We start from the raw sequence: 15,521 nt of genomic DNA, 5'->3' as shown, positions 1-15,521 counted from the left end.
TGAAGTCCCAGATGAAGTATCTGGGACTGATCCTCGACTCGAAGTGGGGCTTTACACCTCACTTTGAATCGATGGCCGCCAGGTTGGGCTCCGCTATCTCCGGCTTCAGCCGGCTAATGCCCAACCTGCGCGGTCCATCAAAGAAGGTGCACCGCCTCTACATGGGGGTGGTGCGGTCAATCGCCATGTACGGGGCGCCCGTATGGTGCGGGGCCCTGGTGGCCTATAATAATAATATAAGGTTGCTCCAAAGGGAGCAACGTAAAATGGCCATCAGGGTCTCGCGCGCGTACCGCACCATCTCCTGGGAGGCGGTGTGTTTGTTGGCAGGCTCACCTCCGTGGGCATATGTTGCGTGTTCTCTCGCAAACACGTATGAATGGAGGACGGGGCTTGCCCGCGGGGGGAGCCCGCCACACCAGAGATGATAGAAGCCCGGCGTAAACAGGCTCGCCGGGAGGTCGTCGAGCACTGGCAAGAACGCCTGCCCCATGTAAGGGCAGGCTTGAGGGTGGTCGAGGCCGTTGTCCCGGTTCTAATGGAATGGGTGGGCAGGAGGCACGGGGGTCTCTCGTTCCACACGACGCAGGTGCTCTCCGGGCATTGCTGTTTCGGAGAGTACCTGCACGAGAAGGTCGGGCGGGAGGCCACCACCAAGTGCCATCACTGCCCAGAGGTGAGGGACACGGCGCAGCACACCTTGGAGGTGTGCCCTGCTTGGGCGAATGAGCGCCGTGCCCTCGCTGACAGGATAGGAGTCGGCCTCGACCTTCCTGCTGTAGTGGGCAGAATGCTCGCCAGTGCCGACGACTGGGCAGCGGTGGCCTCCTTCTGCGACACCGTCATGTCGCGGAAGGAGGCTGCCGAACGGGCGCGGGAGGAAGCTCCCGACGCGCCGCCAGAAAGAAGGCGAAGAAGGGGGGGAGGCGTAGAAGGTTCCTGCAACAACATCAGCAGGGACCACCTCCTCCTCCTTAAATAAAGAAATAAATGGGTGGATAAATAAAATAAACAAACAATCGAGAAGGCTGGGGGGGGGAGGGAGCGACTTGTCGCCCTCTCCCCTCTCACCAGAAATCCGCCGGCCCCCCCGGTTGCGACTATGTCGTTGCCGGGGCGCTGGCGTGGCTCATTGGCTCCCCTCCTTGGAAGGTTTGAGCCGAGCCGGGTTGAAACGGTGGAGAGGGGGGACCCTCACAGCGCCGGCTAGTTCGGACGGAGGGCCCTACCCTCTCCACCGTTAAGGGAGGGACGGGGGTGGGAATAGGGCTGGCTCCGCCGCCTTCTTCCTGCTCCACCGGGGTTCGCTGGGGGGCCCTTCCGGTGGCGGAGGCATGCGTGTCGTCGCCGGGATGGCCCGCTGGCGCGGCTTAGGGCTCCCCCTAAGGGGGTTTGAGACGAGCCGAGAAGGAACGGTGGGAAGGGGGGACCCTCACAGCGCCGGCTAGACCGGACAGAGGGTCCTACCCTCCCCACCGTTGAGGAGGTACGCCTCGGGCGGAATCAGCGGCGGGGGAGTTGCCCGGCTGACCCGTCTCGGGGCTTGGGACGCGGGAGTGCGTACCTAGGGCCCTCTCCCAAGGGGGTCCGACGCACTCCCGGCGTTCCGGTTCGGGCGGCTGGGGCTCGACTTCGGTCGAGTTCTGGCCGCTAACTCCGGAGGGGGGTTCCTGCCCTCGGACGGGGACCCGTTTGGGCTAGGACGGATCGCGGTGCATGCTTAGTTCGATCCCGTGATCCGTCCCGGGCCCAGATGCCGGAAAAAGTTGGGTTTTAGTGAGTATGTCGGCTAGTCATGTCGACGAGTCTCACATACACCGCGTTCCTGTCCCCACAGAACCGGGGACCCATAAAGGCGTTTCCCAACTATAAAAAAAAAAGGTTAGGTTAGGTTAGGTTCCCTCTCGATGTGACCCACCTCATCGTGGTGAGAGGGTGAACTCCATCTCCGAATGTCTTCGGGGATGGGGGCCAAGAGGTCACGTGGAAGGCATTTGTCTTCAGACCGAAGGCAAATGCCTTGCCCAAGGCGCCTCCGGGCGCGGCGGGCACGAGAAGAAGAGGACTGGTAATCCCTGTGTCTGGGGATGGTGTCGTTCTCACGGCTCGCGTCCTGGCATGGGGAGAGCCAGTTCCTCCGGGAAGGACGGGCCGGAGGGTTTGGCGCTGCTAATCCCGTCGGGCTGGGCCGCCTGGACTTGTTCCAGGGCAGGGTCGGAACGGCGGAGGTGTCCCGGCGCGTGCACCGAGGGAAACTCTCCCCGGTGCATCGGGTCGGGACGGCCCTCGGGCCGCTCGGACATTTCCGAGGCGGGGCCGGGGGCGTAAGTTGTAGGGGGCGGCGGGCTTGGCTGCGAGGGGATTCATCCCGGAGCAGAGCGTCTGCCGCCTCTATATGGTATGGACGGGTCGCTGGAATCTCGGCTTGTCCGGACCCAGCGGGCTGGGCCGACTCCGGGCCGCCCGGAATTTCTCCGGGGCACGGTCGGAGCGGTGGAGGACGGTCCAGCGCGGGCCTCGTGGGAAACTCTCCTCGGGGTCACGGGCTGGACCGGCCCCGAGGCCGCTCGGAAGTTTTCCGAGGCAGGGCTCGGGGCGAGATGAACAGGCCTGGCACTTCCGCGACGGCGCACCTTCCGAAGCGGAGTGCTGGGCGGTGCCTTTGTCCACCCAGGGGATACTTTTACCCTGGGCGGACGTGCTGGTCGCCACGGCGGTTAGGGTGCGGAAGGGGCGTCGCTTCCGTTGCCCGACCCGTCCGTGGGGCCCCCCGGGTGGCGCCACCGTGACGGTGCCCCCGCTGTCGGAGGCGGGGGACCCCCGAAAACCCATGCGGGGCGAGCCCTTGATGGCTCCTCCGTATGGGCGAGTAAGGGGCTGGAGGCCCGTGCCCTGGATGTCACATCCCCAGGGCCTGCGCCATAAGCCGGGCCCTGCAACCGCGGGAAAATTATCCCGTGGTTGCGTTACAAAGGATCCCATACGTAGACGAGCCCCCCACTGGAGCACCTCCGGAACCTAGACTGGACGCCGGAACTGCGAAAGATTCACCGGACGTGACCAAGGTAAACACCGGACCAGACGTGGACCGGAGCATGGCCACACCAGCGGACTGCGAGGCGATTGACAGCCAAAGTAAGGAAACCGACAGGATGGTCACCACTGCAGTTACCGACACCCGTGACACCACGAATATTGAACCTCCCACAGAAGCACAGGAGCAGGCGGCGGAGGAGTTAAAAAACTAAACATCGTAATGCGCCATACGAGCAATAATATAGAGCATTCTAAACATATTCTTATTACGTGCCTTATTTTGTATTATTATTAATTTTTAATTTTTATTTCATTTGACTCTGCGCTATTTTATAGAATGCTCAAGCTTATTCTAATTTTATAACCAACCTAATTATAAGTCTAATAATAAACCACAACATCGATATTCGATACACATATATTATTAGCAAAACAATTTATTTTACTTATTATTTCAATATTTGTATTTTTAATTACAACAAAATGTCATTTAATCATAGCTTGTTAAAAATACCACAAGTTCAAATGCGCCTTCCCGCGCTCACTTGTGGTAGTACCGCCATCTTGGCGGAGTGATACATGGCGGCGTCCGAAATAGGGGCCTCGACGAGAGAAGCCAAGCGTCGCCATATTGACAGTCAGTCGGTTACAGACCGAGCTCAGAGACACACCTATGCCACCGGGCATACGTGGCATGATGCAACATTGCATCATCTCGCGCGCGACGCGAACAATTAAGTAATTCATTAAGGACAGTAGTGATAGTGACTAGAGACTAATTGTACTTTTATTTCTTTATTATCATGTGTGTGCAATAAATATTACTTTATGTAACTCGGCATAAGTGATTTGCGCAACCGACATCGATAAATCCCATCCACATGTCACAACCTGAAACAAGAAGTGCATAAACATTAAACTCAGTGCACAAAAACGAAATAATAAACTTACCTGTGTACCGACGAACATTACGCAGCGGCGTAATCAATCCCACGACGACCGTTGACAGGAAGGACGAGCCTGACCAATCACGTACGAGGATTCCTGAAACAGAGGGAAACTACAATTACATACTACACCTTGGTAATTAGAGGGTCAAATTACCTGGCGACCGTGAAATTCACGCAGGATTCATCTTAAAGGTAGGTGAAATAACCCCTACAAGTGAAAATTCGGAAATTAGCATTCGTTCGTCCGGTCACAGTGTATTACGCAACGCGAAGTGAATCTTGCAACGTAGCACTTTAATAAGAGGCAGTTTCGCCCACCCGTGAACCTTATAAAACCCAAATCATACGAGACGTTGAAGGCACGCTTTATAAATATGACATGCGTCTTAGTAAAATCCTTCCAAGTAAAAATAGCTCTCTCTCGCGCTAAGCTCTCGTAATGGCGACCGTGACAGGACGCGGCGTGTGTAATTAGTTGCAAGAACATTCGTGAATACGATAGTGAAATCGTTAACAAGTAATTAATGACAAAAGAGATTTTCCGCTAAGATAGGAGATCGTTCAGTAAAATTAAGTTGTTATTTTACGAGCTATTGTGAACGGCACATAAAAGTGACGCCGTATCCACAAAATAGACTCACCCAAGATAATGGACTATTCCATGCAGTTGTGGAGAGCATAATAGACTCGACCACGTATAATAGACTCACCCAAGCATTGTGGACAATCCGATGCACTGTGTATAAAACTTAATAAAACTTAAAATTAAGATACTTTAACAATGAAAATTGATTATTATTCAGTAATCAACGATTCTAAATGCACAATAACGTTATGTTAAACTAACCTTTCATATTTTATACGCGTAGATTACGTTCGAGGTACAGTCGTGTTTAAAAGTGTCAGAATTTCGTAAAATCTTTTAGATTAAATAAAATTACGATAAAGTGACTCGACGATTTCATCCTTGTTAAATGACGTAATCGCCAGTTGTGGATCAACGCGCGGGAAAACTTATATTCATTGCACGATAAAGTGTAAATCCAATTCGGTTATTCCGAAACGCATAAAATTGCGTCAATTTAATAAAAATAATACGTAACGTTATTAACAAATACGAGTTGTGCTTTAATACCATTTAAACAATTATTCCAAGCGTACAAGTATCACGAGTGACAGATTGAGGTTAGGTTAGGTTAGGTTACCCAGTTGTGGACAACACATAGTGATCATACGCATACACATTAGTTGTGGCAAATTAAGTAAAAATTAACCAAAATAAATATAATTTGAGTATTTTACGAATATACAAGTGAAAAATAAAATACAAAGTGAAATTTTAAAGTAGCTTAAGGTTAAAACGAACCTATGCCCAATTTTGATCAAATAATACGATAATCACGTATGACAGTTTGAGGTTAGGTTACCCAGTTGTGAACAACACATAGTGATTACGCGTAAACACATTTAATTGTGGTAAATTAAGTGAGAATTAAACAAAATAAATACAATTTGAGTATTTTACGGGTATATAAGTGAAAAATTAAAGTGCATAGTGAAACTTTAAGTAACTTATGGTTGAAACGAACCTATGCCCAACTTTGGTCAGACTATTGCATTAAATAAGCGTAGTATAACCTAAATATACAAACATTCATAACCTAAAAGCAAATAATTGCAAATAGCCGTATTCTAAAGGTGATTTATGGCCAAATTAAGTCAATAATTGCAAATTTCAATCTCAATTACTACATTGTGGATTAGACATAATAAAGGACATTTCCGTGTGGATTAAATCCATTTTTACGCACATTGCATTACGCATACGTGCAAATCCCATACTTGCTTAACGAATTTAAGCCAGTTATTAATAATTATCGTAAATTACTATACAAAAGCAATTTATTGTGGTTTTAAGCCGCAGTTGCTATATATTCTAATAAATATAAGCATTTATTTTATAAAATACATTTATTTGTGGATAATATTCAATCCCATATTATATTCTATAACTATATGTATTCTTATCAAACTAAACACATATTTGTGGTTAATATTAATAAGATATGAACAATATAACATATGTCTACTATATAAGTTTAAAATTAACTATATAATATATGTAAACAGCAATACTAATATTAAGAAAAATTTATTTGTGGATACACAGTACCCATTCTAAGAATTCACCACAAAAATGTGGATGACACACAACCATCGTAATATTCGATGCATAGGGAACTCGAGAAGCGAGTTTCGAACATATTAATCTATGTGTTATGTTTCAGCGCCAAGTTACGACTACGTGCGTTACCATAAACCGTAGATTATGTTAAAGCGAGCAATGATTAAAAGCGCATACGGATTAATCGGTTAATTAAAACAAATACGATTGTAAACTTCGAAAGTTGTAAACGCAGTACGTAAACAATTGTTAAAATCGAAATTGCAACCGCGATAGCCGTGATACCGTTGAATAAGACGCGATACCATGCTGAATTTACCTAGATCGCCGATCCAGACGCGAAATACAGCGCGTACGATGCAGGATACGGGCGACAATCGACAAAACGTCGAAAACAACGAACAAATTGAAACGATCGTTTCGAATACGCGAAGATCGTTATCATACGACGACCGACCAGTAGGTGTATTAGGTAGAAATATTGTGGAAGATACTACTTTACCCACGACCGTGAGCACCGAAATGGCGTCAAACACTAATCGCACCACGTCAGATTCAGATATTGTGGATTTGATTAGGAGATTATCAGACAAAATCGATAGATTAGAAGCGCGAGTGCAAAACGTTACTAGGGAACGCGACAAAACCGCGGAGAGCGAGGTTTTGGCGGGAAACGCGAGTGAAGCGGGACCGCGTACACAAAAACAAACCCCGATCTTCATAAACGTTCCTGGAACGTGTCTAGCCAACCGCGATACGGACAATGACAACAACCGATACCACGTCTTGACCGATGACGACGTCTTTGGTTCAGCCGGAGCCGTATTAGGTTCTGGAGGAGGAGCCGGAGGAGGCGGAGTCGGTTCAGGCGGAGGCAGTGGTATTCGTTTACCACGAGGCGGATGGTTGAAAAGTCCATTCGAACATTTAACATTCAGGGGAAAAGATGACAAACAAAACCCCGAGTTATTCGTTCGAGATTTCGAAAATATAGCTAGGGAAGAACAAGTACCTGAGCAAGATCAATTATTCTACTTTAAGCGAGCGATGAAATCGTGCGCGAAATATTGGTACGAAATGACCAAACCAGACGACATCCAAACCGCGAAAGACAAGTTTCGTGAGTATTATTGGGGTCGCGAAGCGCAAACCGCGTATAAAAAACAATTATTTACGGGTAAATACGTACCCAACAAGGGAACATCAATGGCCGAATACGCAATGCAGACAGCATTGAAGGCACGATTGTTAAACCCACCGTTATTAGACGACGATATAATAGGTATCTTAGGAGACCATTTTCCTATAGATGTAGCTAGGGAAATTAGACCCACGAACGTTCAGACGTTGCAGGATTTAGTTAGACTACTAGATTCCATAGAAGCGACGCGCAAAGGGCGTAAAAGCGAAAGCGAACCACAAAAAAGTGGCTATAACGCAAACAAAAATGTAAATAAAGCCGGAACCATTCCAAAACGGAATATTAACGCAAATAAGCCGCAATCCAACAGACCTTACGGTCAACAAGCCGCATTTCAATCGCGAAAACCATTGGCTATTACCGCGTCAGAAAAATCGTGGAACAATGAGTCCAATCGAGCGAGCGAACCGCGAGCGAGATTTAATAACAACAACTCATTGCAAACGCGATCGCGAGAATACCAGAATGGAAGAGTCGTAATCACCGAGGTTACAAACGGCGATGACGAGGCTACGCAGCGAAGAAACGTCGCGAAGATCGACAACCGCTACCAGAAGCAGAATCAACACAAGAATGTGGGACAACAGCAGCAGCAGCAGCAGCAGCAGCAGTCACCACAAACACAGAAGAATGGCTACAGTAATACGCGACGACACGAGCAAAGCAGTGCCAGTATCCAGCCAACCAAGCAGAGCAGTCAACATAGATGACAGCGCAGATACCGTTTTATTTCTGGACAAATCCGAAAAATTTCCGGATAGATCCATGAACAGCATATTGCCAGAGTTCAATTCGTCGTACCCACGAAACAAACAAAGGGGAAAGCGAAACTCAAGGCCAAAAACTAGAATAATGCCAACCGAACAACAATTGGGTGGCATTCACATGATTCACCAACACGGTGACGAACCTAAACCACATTTGATGGACCATAACTATTCGAGAGGGAGGAAACCGACCGTTCGTCAAGAAAACTTCGATGATGAGTCAAACGCGAGCGAGTTGACGAGTTCGGAGACCGCTCAGCCACAACATCCGACCGTACACCGAGAGGACGAATTGGCGGGAAACCGAACGCCATCCCATTCCGAAGAACATTTTAAAACGTACAAAAAACGCATGAGTCAGTTACAAAAGGACTATGCAAGTTCCCACAACAAACAATCCATTGAAAAAAGCACTTATTTCATGGACAAATGGGATAACGAACCACAAAATGTGGAACAAAATCATAATACCGCAAAGAAAAGAGCCTCGAAAACGGAATACAATAAAGAAAATAAACATTTAGGGGCTACCAATACCTTAACAAATACCGCAAAGAAAAGAGTTCCGAAAGCGGATTATATTAATGAAAATCAAATAAAAGGAACCACAAACGAACATTGTGCTAACAGTGCAAGAGTCCGAAAACAAGAGTCGACCATAGAAAGGAGGATTCTAAGGGCTAAAAAGGATAAGCAGCGTAAAACGACCGGAACAAAGCCAATTCCAGTAACTCTAGAAGACGGAGAAGTGGAAGTGATGAAGAAAACACCGAGTCAAGCTGTATTAGATCAATGCAAAGTGATCTTTTCGAAGGATTTGGAAAAGGAACGACCCAGTGACGAAAAAATTGCCACGAGAAGAGTTCCAGTGCAATCCAACCCACAAATTCAAACGATTCGCGCGGATAAAGTTAATTCCCACGAAAAACCAGCCGAACGACGAGTGTTAAAGGCCAATCGAACCATAAACACAGTCGAGGATGCATTGAATATCCTTAGGATAGAGGATATGATTAAAGACGTGGAGGAAACCTTCACCGAGGCGCAAAACCAGAAAATAACAAAGGTTAACGTGCCACTTATTACCATAAAATTCAAAGCGTTCACAGTGAAAGCGCTAGTGGACACCGGAGCACAGATCTCAGCCATAACAAAGGAGCTGTATGATGCTTTGGTCACCACCAATGACATAATTGATGCATTGCCAGTGAGGAAGTTCTTCTTAAAAGGAGCTTTCGCAGGAAGAGGCGCAGCAGTGTCAAATAAAGCAAGAATCGAATTCGAATTTAACGACAAGAAGTTTCAGTACGAGTTCTACATCGTTGAACAAATGGCATACAGAGTGGTACTTGGAATAGACTTCCTTGTAAAATATCACACCAACGTGCTATGCGATGATAGAGTCACGGTGAATTTCGAAGCGGAAGCCGACAACGAACAACAAACCATCGCTACAATAACGATGGAAGAAGCTGACGAAGCCTTACGTGAAATAATCCATAAAAATGCCGAGATTTTCCAAGACGGCATAGGATTGGTCAACCACTACAAGCACAAAATTGTGGTTAAATCTAACGCACCTTACAAGAAAAGGTTATATCCCATTCCCGATAAACATTTTGAGAAAGTCGCAAGCTATATCGACGACTTAGAGGAGCAAGGGATAGTTAAAAAAGCAGCCACTCAATATGTAAACCCACTTGTGGTTGTTATCAAGAAGAGCGGAGACATTCGACTTTGTCTCGACGCAAGAGAAATAAACAAAAGAATGTGCGAAGATTACGCGCAGCCACCTACAATAGAGGAGGTTTTCCGCAGATTTGGACCAAACGGATACTATACCTCACTCGACATCAGTAATGCCTTTTGGCAAATCCCATTGGAGGAGCAGTCGCAGAAGTACACCGGATTCATGTTTAATGGCCAAACATACGTCTTTCGACGTATGCCATTTGGAATTAAAACAGCCGGAGCTTCTTTCACCAGGGCTATGAGCAAAGCCTTAGGCACAAATGCAAACGACTTCTTAATCGTCTATCTCGACGACATTTTGATTGCCTCCAAAACATTGGAAGAGCATATCAAACACATAGATTACGTCCTTGGAAAGCTGAAGGAAGTAGGTTTTCGATTGAACAAGGACAAATGCGAGTTCATACAGAGGGAAATCAAATTCCTAGGCCACACTTTCAACGAGATTGAAGCGGAAATAAACGCCGATACGAAACTGGCCATCAGAAACTGTCAAAGACCAAAGAATAAGAGAGACGTCCAAGTCTTTCTCGGTCTTGTAAACTGGGACCGCAGATTTATCAAGAATCTAGCCAGAATGACGCAGCCATTGGAGGAGCTTCTAAGAAAAGGGAAGAAGTTCGCATGGAACGATGAGCAACAAAAGTCATTCGAGGAGATAAAATTAGCCTTCGAGGAAGCGCCAAATCTTTATTTAACCCGTCCAGGCTACAAATTCGGCATATATGTCGACGCAGCGAGAACTGGATTGGGAGCCCGACTCTACCAATACAAGGACGGCAGAGAAAAGTTTACCATTGCATACGCAAGCCGTGCGTTGCATGGAGCCGAAGTAAATTACACAATCACCGAACTAGAATGTTTAGCTCTAGTTTGGGCCCTGAAGAAATGGCACACTCTCTTACTAGGAAGACAAGTGCGAGTACACACTGACCACCGAGCCCTGCAGTTCTTGAGCACTTGTGTGCAAAACAACACAAGGATTGCCAGATGGTTCAGCTTTCTACAAGAGTTTGACTTAGATGTGATCCATATTCCAGGAAAAGATAACTCATTCGCCGATACTTTGTCCAGAAGCGCAGACGAAAGACGCATACTCATGAAAGACGACAAGTACATCGGTTTGATTGAAAATGCAAGAGATGGAACCAGGACCGACGATTGGGTAAAAATCATACGGGAAGCACAAGAAGCGCACCCAGATTTGATGAACGCACCACAAACGGATCCACACATGTTCCTTGAAAGAGACAACATCGTTCGACACATGGACGGAAACTCTGACAAAATCGTCTTACCGGAAGAAAAAAACTGGAAGATGATGAAGCGAGCACACAAATTATTAGCTCATTTTGGTACCGATAAGTTAATCGGATTCATGAAAAAGTATTTCATCGGAAAGAAATTCGAGAAATACGCTAGAGATGTGGTAGCATCATGCAAGGTGTGCCACGCAACCAAGTTTTACACCCGACCAACCTTAGGAATGGAATACTACGAGTTGCCGGACAAACCAGGCAAAGACATATCATTGGACCTATGCGGACCATGGCCACAATCGAAAGGAGAATACGAGCACGTACTCGTGATTATGGACAAATTCTCCAAACTAGTGAAGATATATCCACTAAAGGATAAAAAAACTGGCCACAATCATCGATAAATTGGAGAATGACTACTTTCCAAACATCGGAGTGCCAGAAGAAATTCTTACGGACAACGATGGACAATTTTTGTCCAGAAGATGGCAACAGTTTGCGGAAGAATACAACTGCGCAATAAAAAAGACTACGCCATACAACCCTCAGTCCAACCCAGTAGAAAGAGTCATGCGTGAGCTAGGACGAATAATGCGTACCTACGCATCGCATGAACACACCTTATGGGCAAATATCGTACAACGCGCGGAACGCGTTATAAATGCAACAGTACACTCCAGCACTGGATTCACACCAAATGAATTACATTTTGGCGTCGACGATCATCTGGAGCTGCCAAGAGAAATTCTACCACGAATATATGAAGAAATCTCACAAGACGACAAAATTGTCGAGGCGCGTGTGAACCTAGAGAGAAACGCGCAGAAGAGAAAGAAACAAGCGGACAAATTTCAAACCGCTAACGTCTATCAACCAGGAGACATAGTTTGGATCAAAACAAGGCCACGCTCAGACGCGAGAAAGAGAAAAGTCGCAAAAATTCATTTACTGTACGACGGACCTTTCCAAGTTCTCGATGTGTTGAGACGAAATGCATACTTGATTGGAGACCTCAACGGAAACGTGAGGGGAGCTTACAACACCCGTCTACTAAGACCTGATCGCGAGCTGCACATGAAACCACGACAGGAGATCCTAGACGAACAAATTGACCAACCCGAGCAGGACTCACCACAAACGAGCGAGTACCTAGATGCAGAAGACGGTTCACAAGATTACAATGAGAGATATGAGAGTCTTGATGAAGAATTACCACAAGACGACCAATTAGAAGAAAACGAATACGATCCGGATGAATATCTACCAGAGGATCAAGATAACGAATATGATTCCGACGAGGATGACGAACAATATATTCCAGAGGAGGAAGAATATTACTCCGAACCGGAAGCTGACGAACAAGGTTCAAACTACGAACCATCCAATACCGCAGAGTATGAACAAGATTACGAATCCATAGAGGCGGAACAATACCTCGAAGAGGGTAATGAAATTGTGGATACAACCACAAGCCAAACACTGGATGATTCCGAAATCATCAGCGAACATGAGCCAATCGAAGAATATTCGCAGGAAGATCAACAATACCCTGACGAATTCAAGAATTCTTCTCAAGAAGAACATTTCACGGAATACGATCCCAGTGGAGGACTATTCTTAGATGAAATACCACAATGGCAACAAGAAGACGATTACATTGTCGAAGAGCCACAAGATAGTGATCGAGAAGATAGAATCACGACGATTCAACCACAGAGCCGCAGTATAGCGACACAGAGTCAACAATTGACACAATTAATGGCAAATTTGCCGAATCAACACGAGGAGACCTACCAGGACGACCGTGTTCAAGCCAGAATAAAGGCAACAAGATATTCAACTAGGGGCGGAAATACGCACGCCACACTAGAAAGCGAATATCGCTTGTGCACCATTACCATCAAGGAAGAACCTACGGAACAATTTAAACTTCCGGAATGCACTATAATGCCAATTCGCAGGAAAATTGCGATAAACGGCACATATATCAACAAAAACAATAAGAGACCACGAGAAGAGGTCGAAACATTGAAATTAAACACAAAAGTGGATAAACATACCACAAATAATGAGACAACCACGAAAAATCTCAAAAAACGAAAGATGGTAACAATTCCCACAAATGCCATCGAATTATTACTCCAGGTCGAAGAAGAAGTCCAAATCTTAAAAGTAATTAACGTTACTGACCCGACAATAAAGTCAGAAAACGAGAACATAACAAAAACCAACATACTTACCACAGAAGATGATGAAGATCACATGGAAACCGCAATAAGGACCATGGAACCAATTTCCACCGAGGAAGACCCATCTAATCTGAAACAAAAAGGAAAAGTAAGGTTAGTCAATGAAAACAGACAAAAACACGAAACAGTGTTAAATAAGACCTACACACTAGAGAAAAGTGAGGTAGACACATTAAATGAAATAAACATAGCGAAAAGCGAACAAAACCACGCAAAAACTGCATTACGTGTAAACCAGTTACGCGTGAACGCACCACAAAACGAATTTCTTACGAGAAACGAACCAAGTTCCACAACAGTACAGGAACAAGTACAATCAATAAATAATAATATTCAAAACCTGCAAGACCAATTGCAGAACTTAATTAATAAAGCTAAAACGCAAATCGGCCCACGAAAGAACAAACCCAGTACATTAAATCAACTTAAAACTGAATCTCTTACGCAGATTAGCAACGATTCATCAAAGGAATCAATTATATTCGCTAAAAATGCGAACCAACACGTTAAGTCGCACGATCATATTGTTTCATGCGATAGTAGCCATAAAAAGTTACTAGGACAAGATATGAACATTTGTGGAACGCGCCTAGACGCCAAAACGCGCGAACGCAACCACAATCAGCTGACTGAAACACGAGGAAACATGAGCACCTCAAGTGAACTAAGTAAGCCCACTGATAAGCCCATATCATAAAAGAAAATACCACAATGGAACCTCACCTGCCGTACGAGCAAAAGTGGTACGACGTATTGACGGAGCGAGAAAACAAAATTATTCAAGAGGCCGAAAGACGTAAAGCCTGGAAAAGGATATTCACAGCAAAACGTCAAAGAATAAGTGCAGGAACAGAGTTCCTGAGTCGCACGTCACCAGTCGAGTTCGACGAGGGAATTACAGAAGAAATACGAAAACAAAAGGAAAAGTTACAGGAACAGCATAATAAAATGTTCCAAAACTACTACGATGACGATGACGAAAAAACCACGTTCATCGACAACTTCGTAATAAGTGATGACGACAACCAACCACATTACAAAATAAGTGTGGTAATCAACGTCACCGATATAAGAAAGGACAAAAATACTAGGCCACAAGAATGTATTATAGAATACAAACTAAAAAAACACACCGCTACAAAAGTATACGGTCTAGGTAAATATTATACAACGGACAAAGAAAAACAGCCAGAAGCGAAAACTTCACCTAAACAACTCATCAACTCACCTAGGTCCTCAATCTCGACACAGCATACAACATTCTTGACAAACGTACGCACTCATGTACAAACATATTCAATGTCACCACAACAATCACCAAGAAACAAGAAAAGACAACGACAAAATAGTTCTACGTCAAGCGAGAATACAGCAGTCACAGAAGACACGCCAACCGGGAAAAGGAGGACCAAAATAGTCAAATCCGAAGCAAAATCGAAAATAGCCAAAAACCGAAAGAGAAACCAACAAGGAAGGTTTGAAAAGAAAAAAGCCACACCAACAATCATAAGTCAAGTAATAATACACAATAATGACACCTACACGACACCGCAACAACCAGAAATCTGCATGCAAGCAAGCTCGCATGCAAATTTGGCGGGAAAATTGCAACCGCGGGAAAATTATCCCGTGGTTGCGTTACAAAGGATCCCATACGTGGACGAGCCCACAACTGGAGCACTTCCGGAACCTAGAATGGACGCCGGAACTGCGAAAGATTCACCGGACGTGACCAAGGTAAACACCGGACCAGACGTGGACCGGAGCATGGCCACACCAGCGGACTGCGAGGCGATTGACAGCCAAAGTAAGGAAACCGACAGGATGGTCACCACTGCAGTTACCGACACCCGTGACACCACGAATATTGAACCTCCCACAGAAGCACAGGAGCAGGCGGCGGAGGAGTTAAAAAACTAAACATCGTAATGCGCCATACGAGCAATAATATAGAGCATTCTAAACATATTCTTATTACGTGCCTTATTTTGTATTATTATTAATTTTTAATTTTTATTTCATTTGACTCTGCGCTATTTTATAGAATGCTCAAGCTTATTCTAATTTTATAACCAACCTAATTATAAGTCTAATAATAAACCACAACATCGATATTCGATAC

The 15,521-nt window shown here is 45.6% G+C and overlaps 2 protein-coding genes across 2 annotated transcripts; both read left to right on the top strand.

Moving 5' to 3' along the window:
* Positions 1 to 424: 424 nt before the first annotated feature.
* Positions 425 to 982, top strand: LOC113005512. The gene has a single exon (XM_026141191.1). The coding sequence runs from the start codon at positions 425 to 427 to the stop codon at positions 980 to 982; it is 558 nt and encodes a 185-aa protein (XP_025996976.1).
* Positions 983 to 11,741: 10,759 nt separating this feature from the next.
* On the top strand, positions 11,742 to 14,096 carry LOC120358937 (probable serine/threonine-protein kinase kinX). Its single transcript, XM_039454823.1, has one exon. The coding sequence runs from the start codon at positions 11,742 to 11,744 to the stop codon at positions 14,094 to 14,096; it is 2,355 nt and encodes a 784-aa protein (XP_039310757.1).
* Positions 14,097 to 15,521: the final 1,425 nt, after the last annotated feature.

This window comes from Solenopsis invicta, chromosome 11 (assembly GCF_016802725.1).
Source record: "Solenopsis invicta isolate M01_SB chromosome 11, UNIL_Sinv_3.0, whole genome shotgun sequence".
Lineage (NCBI taxonomy): Eukaryota > Metazoa > Arthropoda > Insecta > Hymenoptera > Formicidae > Solenopsis > Solenopsis invicta.
This window is presented reverse-complemented; position numbering and strand designations above follow the sequence as displayed.